We start from the raw sequence: 20,430 nt of genomic DNA on the forward strand, positions 1-20,430 counted from the left end.
TAGGAAAGTTGTAGTATTAGTTCTGTTCATTAGTTGCTCAGTGCTACTGGGGATCTTTGTATCTGGTCTTCTTTGGTGTGAAGAACTAGAAAGATATGTGCACACACACACACACTGTAAAAACCATGAGTCTAATAGAAATTATGAATTCTTGGAGATTTCTCTACTTCCAGTCTTCCAGCCTATCAGCTTGACCTGGCCCATGCCATGTCCTTCCACAGTGAGAACCATGGCTCCCACCCAACACTATTACCACTTAGCCATCTACTCAGTCCTACAACCTACCTAATGTACCTTCAGAGTTGCTTCATGACAAAAACCAGACCGACTGAAATCTCAGGAGTTCTTTGGCATCCCCACTTCTCTACCCCTGAAGGTGTGTCTCTAAAACCCATCTTCAGCAGTATTTGCTTTATATTTTCCCTTCAGTGTGATTATGTTTTCATCTGAAATACAGTTAGTTTGTTTAAGCTTTCTCCTCATCCTTATTGATTTTTCCCATCCTTATAGATTCATTTTATTTTTCAATAGGTAAAATATGAGCACACTTCCCAAAGTCAAAACTAAACAAAGAGATAGAAAAGGGGCACACATACCCCAACTCCATCTACCCCACGCTCCCACCCACCCCTCTGTGGGAGCTACTTCATGGACTTCCAGTTTATCTGCCCACTTTGTTTTTGAACAGCTAAGTCCACATGGGTATGTTTTATTTCCCCTTCTTTCTTACACACAGGGAAGCAAACAGAATACACTCTTATGCACTTGGCTTTTTCCACATAATGGTATCTACTGGAAATCACTTGATACAATTTGTTAATTTTTTTTCAAGGAACCAAAATTTTGGCTCTTTAGTTTGATCCTCTGATTTTTTGACCTCTACCTCATTATTTCTGCATGTATCTTTATTATTATTTTCTTCCTTGTTTATCTGGGTTGACTTTGTGATTCTTTTCCTAGCTTGAGTTGGGAACTGAATTTTTTATTTTTATTGTTCCCACTGGCTTGGCAAACCTTACCCATCCCTTTATCATTAGACTTTTTGAACGACTATGTTTATGTGTCTTTCGTATAAAGCATAGATTTGGGGTTTGTTTTATGAAGCACTTTGAAAAGTTTGTTAGGTGAGCTAAACCCACTCACATTTAGTGATATGACTGATGTTTGATTTCAACATTAAAATTATTTTAGTTTTGAATTATTTAGGTTTGAATTATTATACATATTATACTACTGTCCATGTTTTAAAAATAACTCATTTCAGATAATGTGTCCTTTACGGCGGGGCGGGCGGGGGGGGCAGGGGTAGGAAACGTGTTTCAGATGTGAGGGTAAAATCCAGTCCCTGTTTCTACATGCTGGCCAGCAGCAGAAGTACCCACCCTAGTTTCTGACTATGAATACATGTAGAATTTAAAGCCACCTGAGGACAAGAGGGCCCCTTACCTTATTAATGTGTCATCATCCACAATGACCAACCACGGTATTTTGTCATGGCTGTGATTTAGAAATCTTTCCAAAATGGCAAATGTCTTTCCACAATGACCTAGGAAAGGTGAGAAGAAAACTTACAATGTATTACTTTCCTTAACACATTGTGAGTCAAAGTTTAAACACTGGTATTCACTTAAGAATTTGAAATTTTGAAAACCAGCCTTTTCTAATTTCCATGGACTTAGTGAACCAGGGGGAATGATAAAAATCATGAAGTCAGTCATTCATTTCATACATGAGAGACTGAAGACCTAGAGAGGTGAGGGGAATTACACAAAGTCAGGTACAGGAAACGCTGTAGTTCACTCCAGACACATAAGAAATTTGTTAAGTCTTACAGAAATTACAGGAGCCTGGCTTCTTTCCTTAGACCACCTTATTCTGAAAGAAACATTAGAACCTCAGGCATCACAACCTTAGGGAAACAATGGTGCAAGATACAATATTATACTGTCAATTATTTATTTTGTAAATATTTGCTATTATGTTTCTAATACGCCAGACATGGTGGCCAGCTCTAGGATGTACACTACAGATACAGTGCAATCAGAGGCACAGTCCCTTAGATGCCAAGATAGCAAACCTTTAATGCAAAATGCTGAGGCCAGGACAGCACTAAATGCTTGGGAAGAGAATGCAAGTGGATAAATAAGAATAAACCCCTCAATTCAAGAAAGTATTAAGTGACACAGTAGAGAGCAAAGCACTCAACTAACCTTTACTTTTCTTATTCTTGATCACTCTATGTATTTTTAACCATTATAGTATGGTTACCATAATACATTTTAGTACATTATGGTATATATTTTTGAAAGCCATCTCAAATTCCTTTTGGATAAGGTAGAACATAAATATAAGCAATAATAAGGTCAGACTGAAAATAAAACAAATCAAGAATGCATCAATTTATGAGTATTAGAGTCAATTTAGAGTCTAAAAAGCAAGATAAACAAAAAAAAAGAAAATTCAATCTGAAATCATTTTTCCAAAACAGACAGCAACAGACAGACTTAGTGATATATATACTAATCTTGTCAGAATAATCAATACTACAGGATGGCATATTGATTCTACTCTATCAATCAAGGCATTATGAATGACAGTATCATAAAATAACCAAGATAAATTACTCTATGGAACAAGATCATCAACTTACTACTCTTTTTTTCATAAAAAGGTTTGGGGGGAACCAGAAAACTCAAGAAAAATGTGGCAGGAACAATGGATAAAAATTAAGATGCGTAAAGAGCATCTGAAGGTGAGGTGGCCAAATTTATACTTCCAATTTTTTGAAATAAAAAATGTTTTGAATTAGAAAGCCTGCAATCTGAAGAGAAAAACAAGTGTACTTCAACAATTTACTTATATATACGTATATGAGCTTATACTATGTATGTCCCATGTAGGATGTGGTTAAGTGCCTCTCAGAAGTACAAACGAAATGCATCCTGGACCATAACAGACCATAAGCTTCTGGAAGATGGAAACCATCAGCTTCATTCCTGTTTCCCTCAGTGTCTAGCAGGGGCCAGCACACCACAGTCGGATGATAATACTGGCTGAATAAATGGCTAAAATTGAATGAAGAGACACTTTGCATGGGAATATGAAAAGTTAACTCTGGGAGGGGGGCTTCCCTGGTGGCTCAGATGGTAAAGAATCGTCTGCAATGCAGGAAACCTAGGTTTGATCCCTGAGTCGGGAAGACCCCTGGAGAAGGGAATGGCAACCCACTCCAGTAATTTGCCTGGAGAATCCCAGGGACAGAGGAGCCTGGAGGGCTACAGTCCATGGGGTCACAAAGAGCCGGACACGACTGAGTGACTAAGACACAGGCACCCCATTATGGCCACAGTGAATTATGAAGGTACAAAAACTCTGTGCTTAAAGTCTACCGTAACTGTCATGTGCATAATCGTCATGTATGTCGATCACTTACGTATGACCAACTAAAAACTTAGAACCTTTGTTAATACTAAAAGCAGTGCTTAAACTGCAAGAATCGGTCCACATCCATGGATAAAGATGTGAGGAGGAAGGAAAGAAACTTACACAAGGGGAACATTACAGTATTTATAAAATACTTCATTTTTATCCTAAGCTACTATATTTACAGAATGGACACTCTGAGTAAGAGGATCAGTCAGGACCGAGGACTCACCTCTATCTGTGTTAGGAATCCCCAGATCCACCGTCGGAATGGAGCTGTCTGCGTAATCACTGTAGTATTCGAGGTGACCTGCCTGCCCCGCCCAAGTCTGCTTCACGATGGGGACTGAAAAAACCAGAGAGGGGACCATCACTGGCATAGTCACCCAAGAAGCTGGAACCCCCGAGTGACGGGATGACCTCCCAGAAAGGAAGGGAAACAGCATGTGTTCTTCTCCAGGTGTTCCAAGGCTTAGTGCTCCCTTCCTACCCTGAGAAACCTCAACAGCACAGGCCCTCCTCATTGCTGCTTCCACAGGAAGATACATTGTCTAGTCGGATTAGACTGCTGTGTAGAAGTTAATTTTAACTAATTTTTCTCTTTCCCCAGGCTGCTTTATTTGAAATTCACAACTGGAGTTTTAGATGTTTTTTAGGGGTGTGGGGATACAATTACTTCTAGGGCCTGGAATATTCTGTGTGGTTCTAGCTGAGATGTATACTTGCCTCCCTCACAATGGAGGGGGGAACCTTTTCAAAGTACACATGTCTCCACCCAAAGATGCCAACAGGACCACCCGACCCTATAAAGGACACGACCCTGCCATTAAGAATCACTACATGTACACCAGTGGCTGATTCATGTCAATGTGTGGCAAAAACCACCACAATGTTATAAAGTAATTAGCCTCCAAATAAAATAAATTAATTAATTTTTAAAAAATCACTACATGTGATGGTTGATAGTATTGTGTTGCACTTTTGGAAAGCGTAGAAGAAATAAAATTGAAAACCACTGCAGATTCTAAAACTGTATCATGAACAGGTAAATTATTTTAATAAACACAAACAGCAGAAAACTTGGCTGATTTTCTGTACTTTAGGGTGAGATCCTCAAAGTTAGCTGTGACTCCACACCCGACTTGACCACGATTTGACACTAATTCACTTGACCAACTATCTCAGTAATTGCTTTCTTCTATAATTTTTTTTAAAGTTACCACCTGTGCATCTCAATTTTAAAGGGATTCCAGTGTTGTTTTAATAGAAAAGATCATCAACATAAAAAAAACTAGATTTTATACTGTTGATTTAAGAATCTCAACTCTGATGAACCAAATCTTCAGGTCAATATTTTGAACCTTTATTAAATCATTTATATTTTTCCCCCAACCTAAATAAAAATAAATGATATGCAAAAACTACCCATGCAATGTCAAAGTTAAGTGTCTAGCTATGCCAGTCAGCAAACTGGAAGACAAACTCAGATAGCCCATATACAGAAAATACAAAAGTCCATCATTCCATAGTCCACTATTTACCAGCTCTTAAAAAAGAAGAGACTTAGGAATTCTGGACATTTGCTATGGTAACCTCCAAATTACCTATTTTAAGCCACTAAATATTATTTTATATATTAAAATACAATTTTCTGCAATCATAAAAAAAGGCAGATATAAAGATTTCTCCATGCCAGAATTGACAAAGATCCATAAATGATAAGGTTGGGGGCAGGAGAGGGTGGAAGGAATTGAAAGGGTAGTGCTGAAACATATACATTACCATATGTAAAACAGATAGCGAATGGGAAGCTGCTGTATGACACAGGGAGCCCAACCTGGTGCTCTGTGACAACCTGGAGGGGTGGGATGAGGTGGGAGTTGGGAGGGAGGCTCAGGATGGAGGGGACACGGCTGGTTCATGCAGATGTATGTCAGAAACCAACACAACACTGTAAATTATCCTCCAATTAAAAATAAATAATTTTGAAATAATAATAATAATAATAGATAAGGTTGCTAAGGGAAAATAAAAGAAAAAAGGAAAAATTCTTATTCTGTCCAAATTCCAGCACAAGAAAACCCAAGCTTGGCCCTGTGTTGGCCCTTGGCTTTGCACATAATAAGCAGGACTTATCCAGACAAGACCGGCTGCCCTGGTGGCTCAATGGTAAAGAATCTGCGTTCGAACCCTGGGTCAGGAAGATCCTCTGGAGAAGGGAACGTCTAGTATTCTTGCCTGGAGAATCCCATGGACAGAGGAGCCAGGCGGGCTACAGTCCATGGGGTCACAAAGAATCAGACACAACTGAGCGACTGAACAACACACCTAACCTACTTGTTTCCTGTTTTGGTTTGAAACAGGTGAAACAGAAATGTTACCAGAGGTAAGAATTTCTCAGAGCCCAGCACCCCATACAACCTGAGACACAGTAAGTGCTCAGTGAATAGCTGACTGAAGACTGGGTGCTCTGGGGATTCCAAAAGGCGGAGGGCTCTTTCTGGAACTGGTTTAAAGGAAGGAGTTTTATCTCTATCAGCGATTCAGCCTTTGTACAAGACCATGCTAAGTTGCTTCAGTCGTGTCCAACTCTTTGTGGCCCCATGGACTATAGCCCATCAGGGTCCTCCATCCATGGGATTCTCCAGGCAAGCATACTGGAGTGGGTTGCCATTTCCTCCTCCAGGGGATCTTCCCAACCCAGGGAAGATCTGCATCTCTTAAATCTCCTGCATTGGCAGGCAGGTTCTTTACCACTAGCGCCATCTGGGAAACCAGTACCACCATGACCAATCATTTTAAAATGGACCGACCATTTCAACACAGCAACGTGTTCTGAGTCTCAAACCCCAAAAGCATCCAACAGTGAACAATGTTATCACCTATCCAATCCTCATCACTGTAATGCCTGTGCAAAGAACTGAAGTCAAGGTGAAGTCTCCTACAACAGCAGATGAAGACTATCTTAAACCAGAATTGATGCAAAACTGCTTAAAACTTTAGACATTTTGGTCTATTTTATCATCACTGTTTGAATAGAGAATAACTGAATTCTTTCTATTATTTATATTTCATATTATATTAAGACACTCTATTCCTAAAGATATTAAACTTGGAGAAAATATTTCAATATAGTTAACGTGATCTACTATTTCATTTTCAATACTGAGAAGCGTACTTCCTCCCACATAATAAAACAATAGTGAATGTCACTTTCAAGAATGTTTGCTACAGATAATTTAAAATTAGGATAAAGTAAAAAGAACTGTACTATTAAAAAAAAAAAAAATCTGCCCAGATGGCATACATCTTCCACCTGGCTGCACCACTGAGAAGCAGGAGATGCAGAGAAGTCCTTTCTACTCCTGATGGGCTGACATGCAAAACTCTGATTACAAACGAAAAGGAATTGACCCTTGAGCAAAATCTACCACACAACCAGATGTGCATGACTGTTCTGATTTGAGGAATCCGCCGTTTTCCAACTGACAAACGGACATTCTGTCTCGGTGTGAAGTCAGTGAGCACATAGGAAAGCCCTGGTTTCTCTCCTCTTAGGAGAGGCTTAGTGACAACACCAAGGCTGTGCTCCGATTCCTGGTTTGGGGATCGGGTGTCTGTAAGACGGAAGGGCTACTTGACACAGTAGCGTCAGGGCACTCTGGCCCCCGTCTCCACCTGCACGGCAGCTGGGAGAGAACTGAACTTTCATCAGGAATTAAGCTACTGCAGGCATTTGTTCTCTGCGTCATGTCTCTACTTCTGCCTTGTGAATGAGATCATCAGTACAGCTTTTCTCGATTCTACATATATGAATTAATACAGAATACTTCTTTCTTCCTGACTTACTTCACTCTCTACAACAGTCTCTAGGGTCCAGCCAATCTCTACAATGACCTAATTTCATTCCTTCTTATGGCTGAAAAATAGTCCATGAGTGGGAAGGAATCGGAAATTGGGATCAACACATATGCACTATTGATACTATGCATAAAATAGATACCTAAGGAGAACCTGCCAAGAGAACGCACTGGTCATAGCAAACACCCTCTTCCAACAACACAAGAGAAGACTCTACACATGTACATCACCAGATGGTCAACACTGAAATCAGATTGATTATATTCTTTGCAGCCAAAGAAACAGCTCTATACAGTCAACAAAAACAAGACCAGGAGCTGACTGTGGCTCAGATCATGAACTTCTTATTGCCACATTCAGACTGAAATTGAAGAAAGTAAAGAAAGTAGATCATTCAGGTATGACCTAAATCAAATCCCTTATGACTATACAGTGGAAGTGAGAAATAGATTTAAGGGACTAGATCTGATAGACAGAGTGCCTGATGAACTATGCAAAGAGGTTCATGACGCTGTACAGGAGACAGGAATCAAGACCATCCCCAAGAAAAAGAAATGCAAAAAAAGTAAAATAGCTGTCTGAGGAGGCCTTACAAATAGCTGTGAAAAGAAGAGAAGCCAAAAGCAAAGGAGAAAAGGAAAGATATACCCATTTGAATGCAGAGTTCCAAAGAACAGCAAGGAGAGATAAGAAAGCCTTCCTCAGGGATCAATGCAAAGAAATAGAGGAAAACAACAGAATGGGAAAGACTAGCGATCTCTTGGGGCGGCTGCGACTGGCACACTAAGCGCGGGCGGCCAAGAGGAGCTACCCCACGTCCGAGGTCAGGGGCAGAAGCCGGGAGGACCCCATGCCCAAAGGGCAGTGACCAAGAGGAGTTACTCCATGTCCGAGGTCAGGGGCAGCAGCCAAGAGCGCCAGGCTGCGACGGTGCAGGAACAGCCGAGAAGAGCTACCCAAGTTGGCGGCCGGGAGGAGCTACACCGCATCTGAGGTCAGGGGCAGCGGCCAAGAGGAGCTACCCCATGTCCGAGGTCAGGGGCCGCAGCCAGGAGGACCTACCCCCACGCCCCCACACCCGAGGCCAGGGGCGGCAGCCGGGAGGACCAACCCCACGTCCAAGGAGCCGTGGCTGCGCGGGCACAGGAAGGCCTAGAGGAGCTATCCCACGTTGAAGGTCAGGAAGGATGGCGGTGAGGAGATACCCCTCATCTAAGGTAAGGAGCAGCGGCTGCACTTTGCTGGAGCAGCCGTGAAGAGATACCCCACGCCCAAGGTAAGAGAAACCCAAGTAAGACGGTAGGTGTTGCAAGAGGGCATCAGAGGGCAGACACACTGAAACCATACTCACAGAAAACTAGTCAATCTAATCACACTAGGACCACAGCCTTGTCTAACTCAATGAAACAAGCCATGCCCGTGGGGCAACCCAAGACAGGTGGGTCATGGTGGAGAGATCTGACAGAATGTGGTACACTGGAGAAGGGAATGGCAAACCACTTCAGTATTCTTGCCTTGAGAACCCCATGAACAGTATGAAAAGGCAAAATGATCAGATCAGATCAGATCAGATCAGTCGCTCAGTCGTGTCCAACTCTTTGCGACCCCATGAATCACAGCATGCCAGGCCTCCCTGTCCATTACCAACTCCCGGAGTTCACCCAGACTCACGTCCATCGAGTCAGTGATGCCATCCAGCCATCTCATCCTCTGTCATCCCCTTCTCCTCTTGCCCCCAATCCTTCCCAGCATCAGAGTCTTTTCCAATGAGTCAACTCGTCGCATGAGGTGGCCAAAGTACTGGAGTTTCAGCTTTAGCATCAGTCCTTCCAAAGAAATCCCAGGGCTGATCTCCTTCAGAATGGACTGGTTGGATCTCCTTGCAGCCCAAGGGACTCTCAAGAGTCTTCTCCAACACCACAGTTCAAAAGCATCAATTCTTCGGAGCTCAGCCTTCTTCACAGTCCAACTCTCACATCCATACATGACCACTGGAAAAACCATAGCCTTGACTAGACGAACCTTTGTTGGCAAAGTAGTGTCTCTGCTTTTGAATATGCTATCTAGGTTGGTCATAACTTTCCTTCCAAGGAGTAAGCGTCTTTTAATTTCATGGCTGCAGTCACCATCTGCAGTGATTTTGGAGCCCAAAAAAATAAAGTCTGACACTGTTTCCACTGTTTCCCCATCTATTTCCCATGAAGTGATGGGACCGGATGCCATGATCTTTGTTTTCTGAATGTTGAGCTTTAAGCCAACTTTTTCACTCTCCACTTTCACCTTCATCAAGAGGCTTTTTAGTTTCTCTTCACTTTCTGCCATAAGGGTGGTGTCATCTGCATATCTGAGGTTATTGATATTTCTCCCAGCAATCTTGATTCCAGCTTGTGTTTCTTCCAGTCCAGCGTTTCTCATGATGTACTCTGCATATAAGTTAAATAAAATGATAGGATACTGAAAGAGGAACTCCCCAGGTCAGTAGGTGCCCAATATGCTACTGGAGATCAGTGGAGAAATAACTCCAGAAAGATTGAAGGGATAGAGCCAAAGCAAAAACAATACCCAGCTGTGGATGTCACTGGTGATAGAAGCAAGGTCCGATGCTGTAAAGAGCAATATTGCATAGGAATCTGGAATGTCAGGTCCATGAATCAAGGCAAATTGGAAGTGGTCAAACAGGAGATGGCAAAAGTGAATGCCGACATTCTAGGAATCAGCGCACTAAAATGGACTGGAATGGGTGAATTTAACTCAGATGACCATTATATCTACTACTGTGGCAGGAATCCCTCACAGGAAATGGAGTAGCCATCATGGTCAACAAGAGTCCAAAATGCAGTACTTGGATGCAATCTCAAAAATGACAGAATGATCTCTGTTCGTTTCCAAGCCAAACCACTCAATATCACAGTAATCCAAGTCTATGCCCCAAGCAGTAATGCTGAAGAAGCTGAAGTTGAACAGTTTTATGAAGACCTACAAGACCTTCTAGAACTAATACCCCCAAAAGATGTCCTTTTCATTATAGGGGACTGGAATGCAAAAGTAGGAAGTCAAGAAACACCTGGAGTAACAGACAAATTTGGCCTTGGAGTACAGAATGAAGCAGGGCGAAGACTAACAGAGTTTTGCCAAGAAAATGCACTGGTCATAGCAAACACCCTCTTCCAACAACACAAGAGAAGACTCTACACATGGACATCACCAGATGGTCAACACCGAAATCAGACTGATTATATTCTTTGCAGCCAAAGATGGAGAAGCTCTATACAGTCAACAAAAACAAGACCAGGAGCTGACTGTGGCTCAGATCACGAACTCCTAATTATCAAATTCAGACTTAAATTGAAGAAAGTAATTGGGAAAACCACTAGACCATTCAGGTATGACCTAAATCAAATCCCTTATGATTATACAGTGGAAGTGAGAAATACATTTAAGGGACTAGATCTGATAGAGTGCATGATGAACTATGGACTGAGGTTCGTGACATTGTACAGGAGACAGGAATCAAGACCATCCCCATGGAAAAGAAATGCAAAAAAGCAAAATGGCTGTCTGTGAAAAGAAGAGAAGCCAAAAGCAAAGGAGAAAAGGAAAGATATAAGCATCTGAATGCAGAGTTCCAAAGAATAGCAAGGAGAGATAAGAGAGCCTTCCTCAGCGATCAATGCAAAGAAATAGAGGAAAACAACAGAATGGGAAAGACTAGAGATCTCTTCAAGAAAATTAGAGATGCCAAGGGAACATTTCATGCAAAGATGGGCTTGATAAAGGACAGAAATGGTATGGACTTAAAAGAAGCAGAAGATATTAAGAAGAGGTGGCAAGAATACACAGAAGAACTGTACAAAAAAGATTTTCACGACCCAGATAATCACGATGGTGTAATTACTCATCTAGAGCCAAACATCCTGGAATGTGAAGTCAAGTGGGCCTTAGAAAGCATCACTATGAACAAAGCTAGTGGAGGTGATGGAATTCCAGTTGAGCTATTCCAAATCCTGAAAGATGATGCTGTGAAAGTGCTGCACTCAATATGCCAGCAAATTTGGAAAACTCAGCAGTGATCACAGCACTGGAAATGGTCAGTTTTCATTCCAATCCCAAAGAAAGGCAATGCCAAAGAATGCTCAAACTACCACACAATTGCACTCATCTCACATGCTAGTAAAGTAATGCTCAAAATTCTCCAAGCTAGGCTTCAGCAATATGTGAACCATGAACTTCCAGATGTTCCAGCTGGTTTTAGAAAAGGCAGAGGAACCAGAGATCAAATTGCCAACATCCGCTGGATCATGGAAAAAGCAAGAGAGTTCCAGAAAAACATCTATTTCTGCTTTATTGCCTATGCCAAAGCTTTTGACTGTGTGGATCACAATAAACTGTGGAAAATTCTGAAGGAGATGGGAATCCCAGACCACCTGACCTGCCTCTTGAGAAATTTGTATGCAGGTCAGGAAGCAACAGTTAGAACTGGACATGGAACAACAGACTGGTTCCAAATAGGAAAAGGAATACGTCAAGGCTGCATATTGTCACCCTGCTTATTTAACTTCTATGCAGAGTACATCATGAGAAACACTGGGCTGGAGGAAGCACAAGCTGGAATCAAGATTGCCGGGAGAAATATCAATAACCTCAGATATGCAGATGACACCATCCTTATGGCAGAAAGTGAAGAACTAAAGAGCCTCTTGAATGAAAGTGAAAGAGGAGAGTGAAAAAGTTGGCTTAAAACTCAACATTCAGAAAACGAAGATCATGGCATCTGAACTCATCACTTCATGGGAAACAGATGGGGAAACAGGGGAAACAGTGGCTGACTTTATTTTTCTGGGCTCCAAAATCACTGCAGATGGTGACTGCAGCCATGAAATTAAAAGATGCTTACTCCTTGGAAGGAAAGTTATGTCCAACCTAGATAGCATATTTAAAAGCAGATATATTACTTTGCCGACAAAGGTCCGTCTAGTCAAAGCTACAGTTTTTCCAGTGGTCATGTATGGATGTGAGAGTTGGACTATAAAGAAAGCTGAGCGCCGAAGAATTGATGCTTTTAAACTGTGGTGTTGGAGAAGACTCTTGAGAGTCCCTTGGATTGCAAGGAGATCCAACCAGTCCATCCTAAAGGAGATTAGTCCTGGGTGTTCATTGGAAGGACTGATATTGAAGCTGAAACTCCAATACTTTGGTCACCTCATGCAAAGAGCTGACTCATTTGAAAAGACCCTGATGCCGGGAAAGATCGAGGGCAGTAGGAGAAGGGGACGACAGAAGATGAGATGGCTGGATGACATCACCAACTCAATGGACATGGGTTTGGGTGGACTCTGGGAGTTGGTGATGGACAGGGAGGCCTGGCGTGCTGTGGTTCATGGGGTCGCAAAGAGTCAGACACAACTGAGCAACTGAACTGAACTGAAGGTGAACCTACCGTATAGCACAGGGAACTCTACTCAGTGCTCTGTGATGACCTGAATAGTAGGGAAACCCATGAGGAGGGGCTATGTGTACACATATAGCTGATTCACTTTGCTATCCAGTGGGAACACATCTGTAAAGTGGGAACACAAGTTGTAAAGCAACTAAACTCCAATAAAAATTAACTTAAGAAAATAATTAATCCACTGACTTCATCTAACACAGGATATGGCCTGCCAGTTGGCTGGCTGCATTTTGATTCAACCTCCTGTTTTCAGTAAACCTCTCCAACCAGAGGGAACACACTCTTTAGCATCAGTATGTTCACATCTAGAGAAGATCAATACAGTCAAGATACCAGTTTTTTTTTTTTAAGCTGAAAGATGTCAAATGTTTATTTTAGGAGCTCCGGAGGCTGTGATAAGGAACTAAAGGCTGAGCAAATGGCAATTTAACCTCTCTACTTAGAGGGAGACAGCAGGAGGGGGAACACCTCACAACCCACCAGCTGACAAACAGAAACGGGGGCTGCCGTGACATAAGTGGGACCCACACAGGAAGCACGTGGCTGAAGGACACACAAGACCCGTAACGTTTTGCTGATAGTTCACATCACATGAGGAAAGACACGTAACCCAAGAGGAAGCAACGAAGCTGCTTTATTAACTCTAGAGAGCTTTTCCTCGCTTAAACCTAACCTCACATGCTATGGCAGTTCATTGCTTTATATAATACCTCCAAAGTTTCTTTAAAACCCTACCAACCACTTGCATCTCAGCAAACCATGCTCGTTTGATGCTGTTGACATGTACTGCTTTCTTAAGCCAAGAGACAGAGTATATTTTTGCTAACTGTGTCCTAAGATGCTTTAATTCATCTAAATCAGAATCAAGATACAAGTAGTTACGTAAAGGTCTGCTTTACTGTTAGGAAAAAAAAAAAGTGTAAGATGTAAAATAATTTTTTTCTAATTTTGAAATTTGGCTGTATCGATTCTTCCAAAAGAGTATGAAAAATGAGTTCCGTGTGTACGTTCCCTCACCTTGACCACAGCCTTGGCCGGACTGTTCTCTCCCTCACATCCTCACCCCTGGAGGAGCCAGGACTGGGGCGTGACGAGCGTCCACTCCAGTCAGAACCCAGGGCATAGACAGTGAGACCACCTCCAGGGAAGTCAATGACAGCGCACTCAACTGCTCAGAGATAAGCACAGCCTGGTCTGTTTATTTCTTCCTTCACTGTTGTCTGGTTTCTGTAACCTCAAGTGTTTCTACCAGAGTGCGTACAGAAAGAAAAAACAAAGCCCCAAGTCCGTGCATTCTGCTTGACTGCCGCAGTAATATGCGAGGACGGGGGGCCACATGACTCCCCAGCTCCGTGTGTGTTTCAGATCATCTGTAGATTTGAAGTCCTGGCTGTCTTCACTGCTACTGAAAGTAAAAAGCCTCCTGTCACTGCTTCCAGCCAAGTCAGATCTGACCTTGAGCACAGCAGAGAATCAACACAGCTATCAAATACTATTTATCAAGCGTTACATTCCTAACACATCCAAAAAATTTCCCAGGTGGCACAGTGGTAAAGAATCCACCTGCCAATGCAGGAGATGTGGATTCAATCCCTGGGTCAGGAAAGATCCCCTGGAGGAGGGAATGGCAACCCACCCCAGTATTCTTGCCTGGAAACTCCCATGGGGTCCAAGGGGTTGCAAAGAGTCAGACACGACTGTGATTGAGCACACACACACACACAAAGAGGTCACAGCGCAGCTCTGCTGTGGCAGAAGGAACTGGGGGTTCACGGCCAGAAAACCTGAGCCCCGCTCCCCTGCTCAGTCTGCAAGAAGTTGGGCCAGTGTGTCGTCCCATGGTCAGCTTCCTTTCTCTGCAATATCAAGCAAACAGCAATAATAACCATATCACATGGAGCCGTCAACATGAAATCAGATGACAGAATACAGGTGAAAGGGACTTCCCTAGTGGTCCAGTGGTTAAGAATCCACCTGCTAATGCAGGAGACATGAGTTTGGTCCCTGGTCCAGGAAGATTCCACATGCCGTGGGGCAACTAAGCCCATGCACCAGAACTGCTCAGGCCTGTGCTCCGGAGCCCACGTGCCGCAACTGCGGAGCCCACGCCCTAGAGCCTGTGCCCCCAACTCCTGCAGTGAGAAGCCCTGCACCACACCTAGAGAGCAGCCCCCGATCGCCGCAGCTAGAGAAAGCCTGCACCCGGCGACGAAGACCTGGAACAGCCAACTATAAATACATAAACTGCAACTTTCAAAAAAAAATGTGAAAAACACCAGAAAATGTGTTTAAAAAAAAAAAAGGATTAGCAGTTAGAATCAGTTACTGTGGCATTGTTGACTAAAACTAATACGATTACGGGTAATTCTCTTGACCAACTGGTGACAGAACTAGGTTTCCAAAAGGGGGGCCAGAGCCCCCTGGCCTGGCAGACTTCACGTCCATCAGGCAACATGGACATCAGGATCCCTAAAATCCAGCCACCTATACTATCTTTTCAAACAAACAGGTCCAAGTTTAAAGACAGCCTGCCACAGCAACTCCACTGCGAAGTTCTCAAGATATCTTTTGGATCTCAGGCTTCAATGACCCCAGACCCAATTAACAGCAGTAAATCAGTACATCTGGTTTGGGGAGGTTTGGTCTTTATGCTCCTAACAGACTTGGAAGATTTTATAATTTTTATAAACCTTTGACTCAAAATTGAAATATAAAAGCATTTGATAAATATCTGAAAGGATTATCATAACCTTATGCAAAATAAGAAAGCAGTAGACGAACAAAGCTAGTGGAGGTGATAGAATTCCAGTTGAGCTCTTTCAAATCCTGAAAGACAATGCTGTGAAAGTGCTGCACTCAATATGCCAGCAAATTAGGAAAACTCAGCAGTGGCCACAGGACTGGAAAAGGTCAGTTTTCATTCCAATCCCAAAGAAAGGCAATGCCAAAGAATGCTCAAACTACTGCACAATTGCACTCATCTCACACGCTAGTAAAGTAATGCTCAAAATTCTCCGAGCCAGGCTTCAGCAATATGTGAACCGTGAACTTCCTGATGTTCAAGCTGGTTTTAGAAAAGGCAGAGGAACCAGAGATCAAATTGCCAACATCTGCTGGATCATCTAAAAAGCAAGAGAGTTCCAGAAAAACATCTATTTCTGCTTTATTGCCTATGCCAAAGCCTTTGACTGTGTGGATCACAATAAACTGTAGAAAATTCTTCAAGAGATGAGAATACCAGACCACCTGATCTGCCTCTTGAGAAATTTGTATGCAGGTCAGGAAGCCACAGTTAGAACTGGACATGGAATAACAGACTAGTTCCAAATAGGAAAAGGAATATGTCAAGGCTGTATATTGTCACCCTGCTTATTTAACTTCTATGCAGAGTACATCATGAGAAATGCTGGACTGGAAGAAGCACAAGCTGGAATCAAGATTGCTGGGAGAAATATCAATAACTGCAGATATGCAGATGACACCACCCTTATGGCAGAAAGTGAAGAGGAACTCAAAAGCCTCCTGATGAAAGTGGAGAGTGAAAAAGTTGGCTTAAAGCTCAACATTCAGAAAACTAAGATCATGGCATCCGGTCCCATCACTTCATGGGAAACAGATGAGGAAACAGTGGAAACAGTGACAGACTTTATTTTTCTGGGCTCCAAAATCACTGCAGATGGTGACTGCAGCCATGAAATTAAAAGACGCTTACTCCTTGGAAGGAAAGTTATGACCAACCTAGATAGCATATTCAAAAGCAGAGACATTACTTTGCCAACAAAGGTCCGTCTAGTCAAGGCTATGGTTTTTCCTGTGGTCACGTATGGATGTGAGAGTTGGACTGTGAAGAAAGCTGAGCGCCGAAGAATTGATGCTTTTGAACTGTGGTGTTGGAGAAGACTCTTGAGAGTCCCTTGGACTGCAAGGAGATCCAACCAGTCCATTCTGAAGGAGATCAGCCCTGGGATTTCTTTGGAAGGACTGATGCTAAAGCTGAAACTCCAGTACTTTGGCCACCTCATGCGAAAAGTTGACTCACTGGAAAAGACCCTGACGCTGGGAGGGATTTGGGTCAGGAGGAGAAGGGGACGACAGAGGATGAGATGGCTGGATGGCATCACTGACTTGATGGACGTGAGTCTGGGTGAACTCCGGGAGTTGGTGATGGACAGGGAGGCCTGGCGTGCTGTGATTCATGGGGTCGCAAAGAGTCGGACACGACTGAGCGACTGAACTGAACTTAAACTAGATTACTCAGAATGACCAAATTAAAATTAGCTAACTCATGTATACCTGTGGCGGATTCATTTTGATATTTGGCAAAACTAATACAATTATGTAAAGTTTAAAAATAAAATAAAATTTAAAAAAATAAAATAAATAAATAAAATAAAATAAAATAAAATAATTAGCTAACTCTTTTTTTCATTTCTGTAGAATATGAAAACTACAACAGAGACCATCCCTAATTTTACCACTTTACTGCCAACTTGAAAAATGTGTTTCAAAAGAGAATATACCACCACCCCCATTCCTAACATTGATATATACTCCAAAGGCAGCTTCAAGATGAAATAAATCAATTTGAGCACTTCTGCTTGCTGTTTAAAAAAAAAAAGAAGAAAAGCAGTCTAGTTCAGTTCCCTTGACACTTTTTTAATGAAAGGTATTTATCAAAAATCGTCCCTCCAGATTATGTAAAAAACAAAAGGATATTAAACCTAGGTTAAACTTATGAAAAATGAAATTTTTAAGTTCTATATTGATTTTTAATAGTATTTTAGGAATTCTTGTATAATGAATGCATATATTTATTTAGACTGATTTTAATAGGACTTAGAATTTATTGTGACTATTTTAGGTAACCATGAAGGTTTATAGCAAACGTACTTTTAAGATAGTGTTGACTATAACCAGACCTGAATTGATGTCAGTGTCTTAAACAATGCCATAATTCAAAATTATAATATTCTTTTATCTGTAAAATATGTTCCTCTTTAAAGCATCATTTGTAAATATCATATTATCACATAAATTATATAAATGCCCCACTTAGCTCCAATCCCACAAAAATGACAGCTGGTTTAGAAATCTCTCCTCTATAAATATCACACTTTTGGTAAAACTGAGAGTCTTTTCATGGAAAAAAAATAAAATATGTGCTAAAATTAGAAAATGCAAAAGACTGTCTAATCCTCAACTTGAGAAAAGTGTTGTTTGAAGGTGAAAAAACAGATAAATTATGTATTTATAAATAGGCTTTTTAAAAAACAGTATCATCATAATGCAGAATTCTGGAATGGCATCAAAAAATTAAATAGAAACATCTATGTGCAGGATTTCCTTAAGAAGGAACCATGGCTTGTAAGACAAACATTTTTTACTTTTCTCTGTATATCTACACTTGAGCAAATACACATCCTTACTTACAAGTTCTGATGTGTGAGTGTGAAATAAACATAAAAAGAAGGAACGGCGTGAGAAAGACATTCTCTCTGACATTCCGTTACCTTGAGAAATCCCCTCTCATTCTTCACAGCTCAGAGTCCACACTTGGACATAACAGGACACTGTTTTGCAAAATGGATTATTATCCACTTACAGTCTCTGAGATTGCCACAGCTGAGCATTTCCATTTCCAATTTAAAACACTGCTCTAATCAGTCCTTAGAAGGGCCACGGCCTCTCATGTTGCAACACAAAATTGTCTTTTCTAATTGATCTTGGTGATTGAAGTGCTATGAGGAGGAAGACTGATTATATAACTGCTTGCACTTCCAATAATATATCTGTCATTATCCCCTTCTTGAGCTGAGCTCATATCTGATTTGTCCTTTTTTTTTTAAAGGCAGTGTGGATTTTTAAAGTTCAATAAAAATGAATAATCCAAAAAAAAACATACTTCTATCACCATGAAACTTCTTGCATGTTTTCACTGCAACAAAAATATCCTCCTTCTTCACTGGATTTCCCTTAAAAAAAAAAAAATGCATACATGAGTCGATGTATCTTAACAGCACACCCAAATTAGTTGTCACATGCTCTTGAGTTCAAATTCACCAATGTCAGGGACATCAAACTTGTCTCCAGAATCAAGTTTCAGGGCACGACTGTATCTTGGAGGACCACAAATGCTTTGCTCAGCCAGTGGGGTGGGGGGTGGAGGGCTGGGGGGTCATCCCTGATAGCTCAGGTGGTAAAGAATCCACCTGCAATGTAGGAGACCCTGGTTGGATTCCTGGGTCAGGAAGATCTGCTGGAGAAGGAATAGGCTACCCACTCCAGTATTGTTGGGATTCCCTGGTGGCTCAGCTGCTAAAGAATCTGCCTGCAATGCGGGAGACCTGGGTTCGATCCCTGGGTTGGAAAGAGCCCCTGGAGAAGGGAAAGGCTACCCATTCCAGTATTCTGGCCTAGAGAATTCCATGGACTGTATAGTCCATGGGGTCGCAAAGAGTCAGAAACAACTTGAACGACTTTCACTCACTCACTCATAGCCAGACGGAGACCAGAATCCCAGCCGTGCCATCCCCCGTGTATCAGCTGGACGAATGTCCTCTAAATTTCCAGCTCATTCAGGAAATTGGGATGATAACCACCAGCACAGCTGCTTTTATTACTACTATTTACTATGAACATCACAGGTGCCCAGGAAGTGTTGGTTACCTTCCCTTTCCTTTTTCCAGCTGGTGAAAATTTTTTTTAAAAGGGAGAGAGAAGTAGGAGGATGTTTTAGTGCAAAGTAAGAGATGACTCCCTTTAGGGAGCCTGGCCTCACTTTGATGTTTACAGTATTTTTATGGCCCTTAATGGTCCATGCAAGTCTAGGCAATAGCGGTGCTCTGTCCTCTGCCAAAGGCAGGATTACGTCAAACACCTCGCGGGGGTGGGGGCGCTGGCTCCAGCCCAGGCTGGTCGCTCAGATGAAGGGGTCACAGAGGGGCTTGTGGACAATCCAGCCCCTAGGCTGTGGGCACTTCACAGTGGGGCCAGGGCGGGGGCTGACCCCTTTATCACCATCTCAGGGCTGTAGGGACATTCAATCCTGATTCCGCATTATTTGGGGCTGGTTTACAGCGACATGCAACTGCAGTTTCGTCATGCCACTCAAGGCACTAGGAGGTCAACCCTTCCAGATTTTCCAGAAGAACATTAGAGAACAAGCAAGCACAAAGTCTGGAAAGACATTTCCCTCTCAAGTACTATGCCACCAGCACAGATTCTCTCCCACTGCTACTGTGTGTGTGTGTGAATACACATACTCCTCTTTGAAATTGCAACCCAGACTTCTGTGTCAATGACTTGGAAATAACGGATAACATGTGAGGTTGTGAACCTGCTTTTCCTTACGAGGAAGGGCTGCTAACCACCCAGCTGAGTCCATGGTCTTTGGGTTCATCCTGGGGACTGGACCGAGGGCCCACCATGAGCTGGTGCATTCTCAAAGTTCTGGACAGTCTCAGGTGAGGTCGGGGTGGGGCTGCTGGCTGAGAGGAGGGTAGAGGTGGGCTTCAGGAGAGGGCTTGGGAACAACTGGAAATGTCTGACACTGCCTTTCTAGGAAATACACCAGGAATTGCAGCAGCTCTGTGCTATACCTTCAGCCAAAGAACTGACTCAGGGGACATGCCTCTGCAGCTCCGGGGTGCCCCCCTCTCATGTGTCCAATAGGGTAACAATGGTGCTTACCTTACGGG

General features: G+C 42.4%; 1 protein-coding gene across 1 annotated transcript in view; it reads right to left on the bottom strand.

The window, feature by feature from the left end:
- The window catches only part of B3GLCT (beta 3-glucosyltransferase), a 120,547-nt gene that overhangs the window by 23,714 nt on the left and 76,403 nt on the right, over positions 1 to 20,430 (bottom strand). The window contains exons 10-12 of the mRNA XM_055542437.1: positions 18,636 to 18,705; positions 3,656 to 3,769; positions 1,447 to 1,546 (exon numbers count right to left, since the gene is read on the bottom strand). Of these exons, the coding sequence (XP_055398412.1) occupies positions 1,447 to 1,546; positions 3,656 to 3,769; positions 18,636 to 18,705 (284 nt within the window). The remainder of the gene's footprint in view (positions 1 to 1,446; positions 1,547 to 3,655; positions 3,770 to 18,635; positions 18,706 to 20,430) is intronic.

Source organism: Bubalus kerabau, chromosome 12 (assembly GCF_029407905.1).
Source record: "Bubalus kerabau isolate K-KA32 ecotype Philippines breed swamp buffalo chromosome 12, PCC_UOA_SB_1v2, whole genome shotgun sequence".
NCBI classification, from domain to species: Eukaryota; Metazoa; Chordata; class Mammalia; order Artiodactyla; family Bovidae; genus Bubalus; species Bubalus kerabau.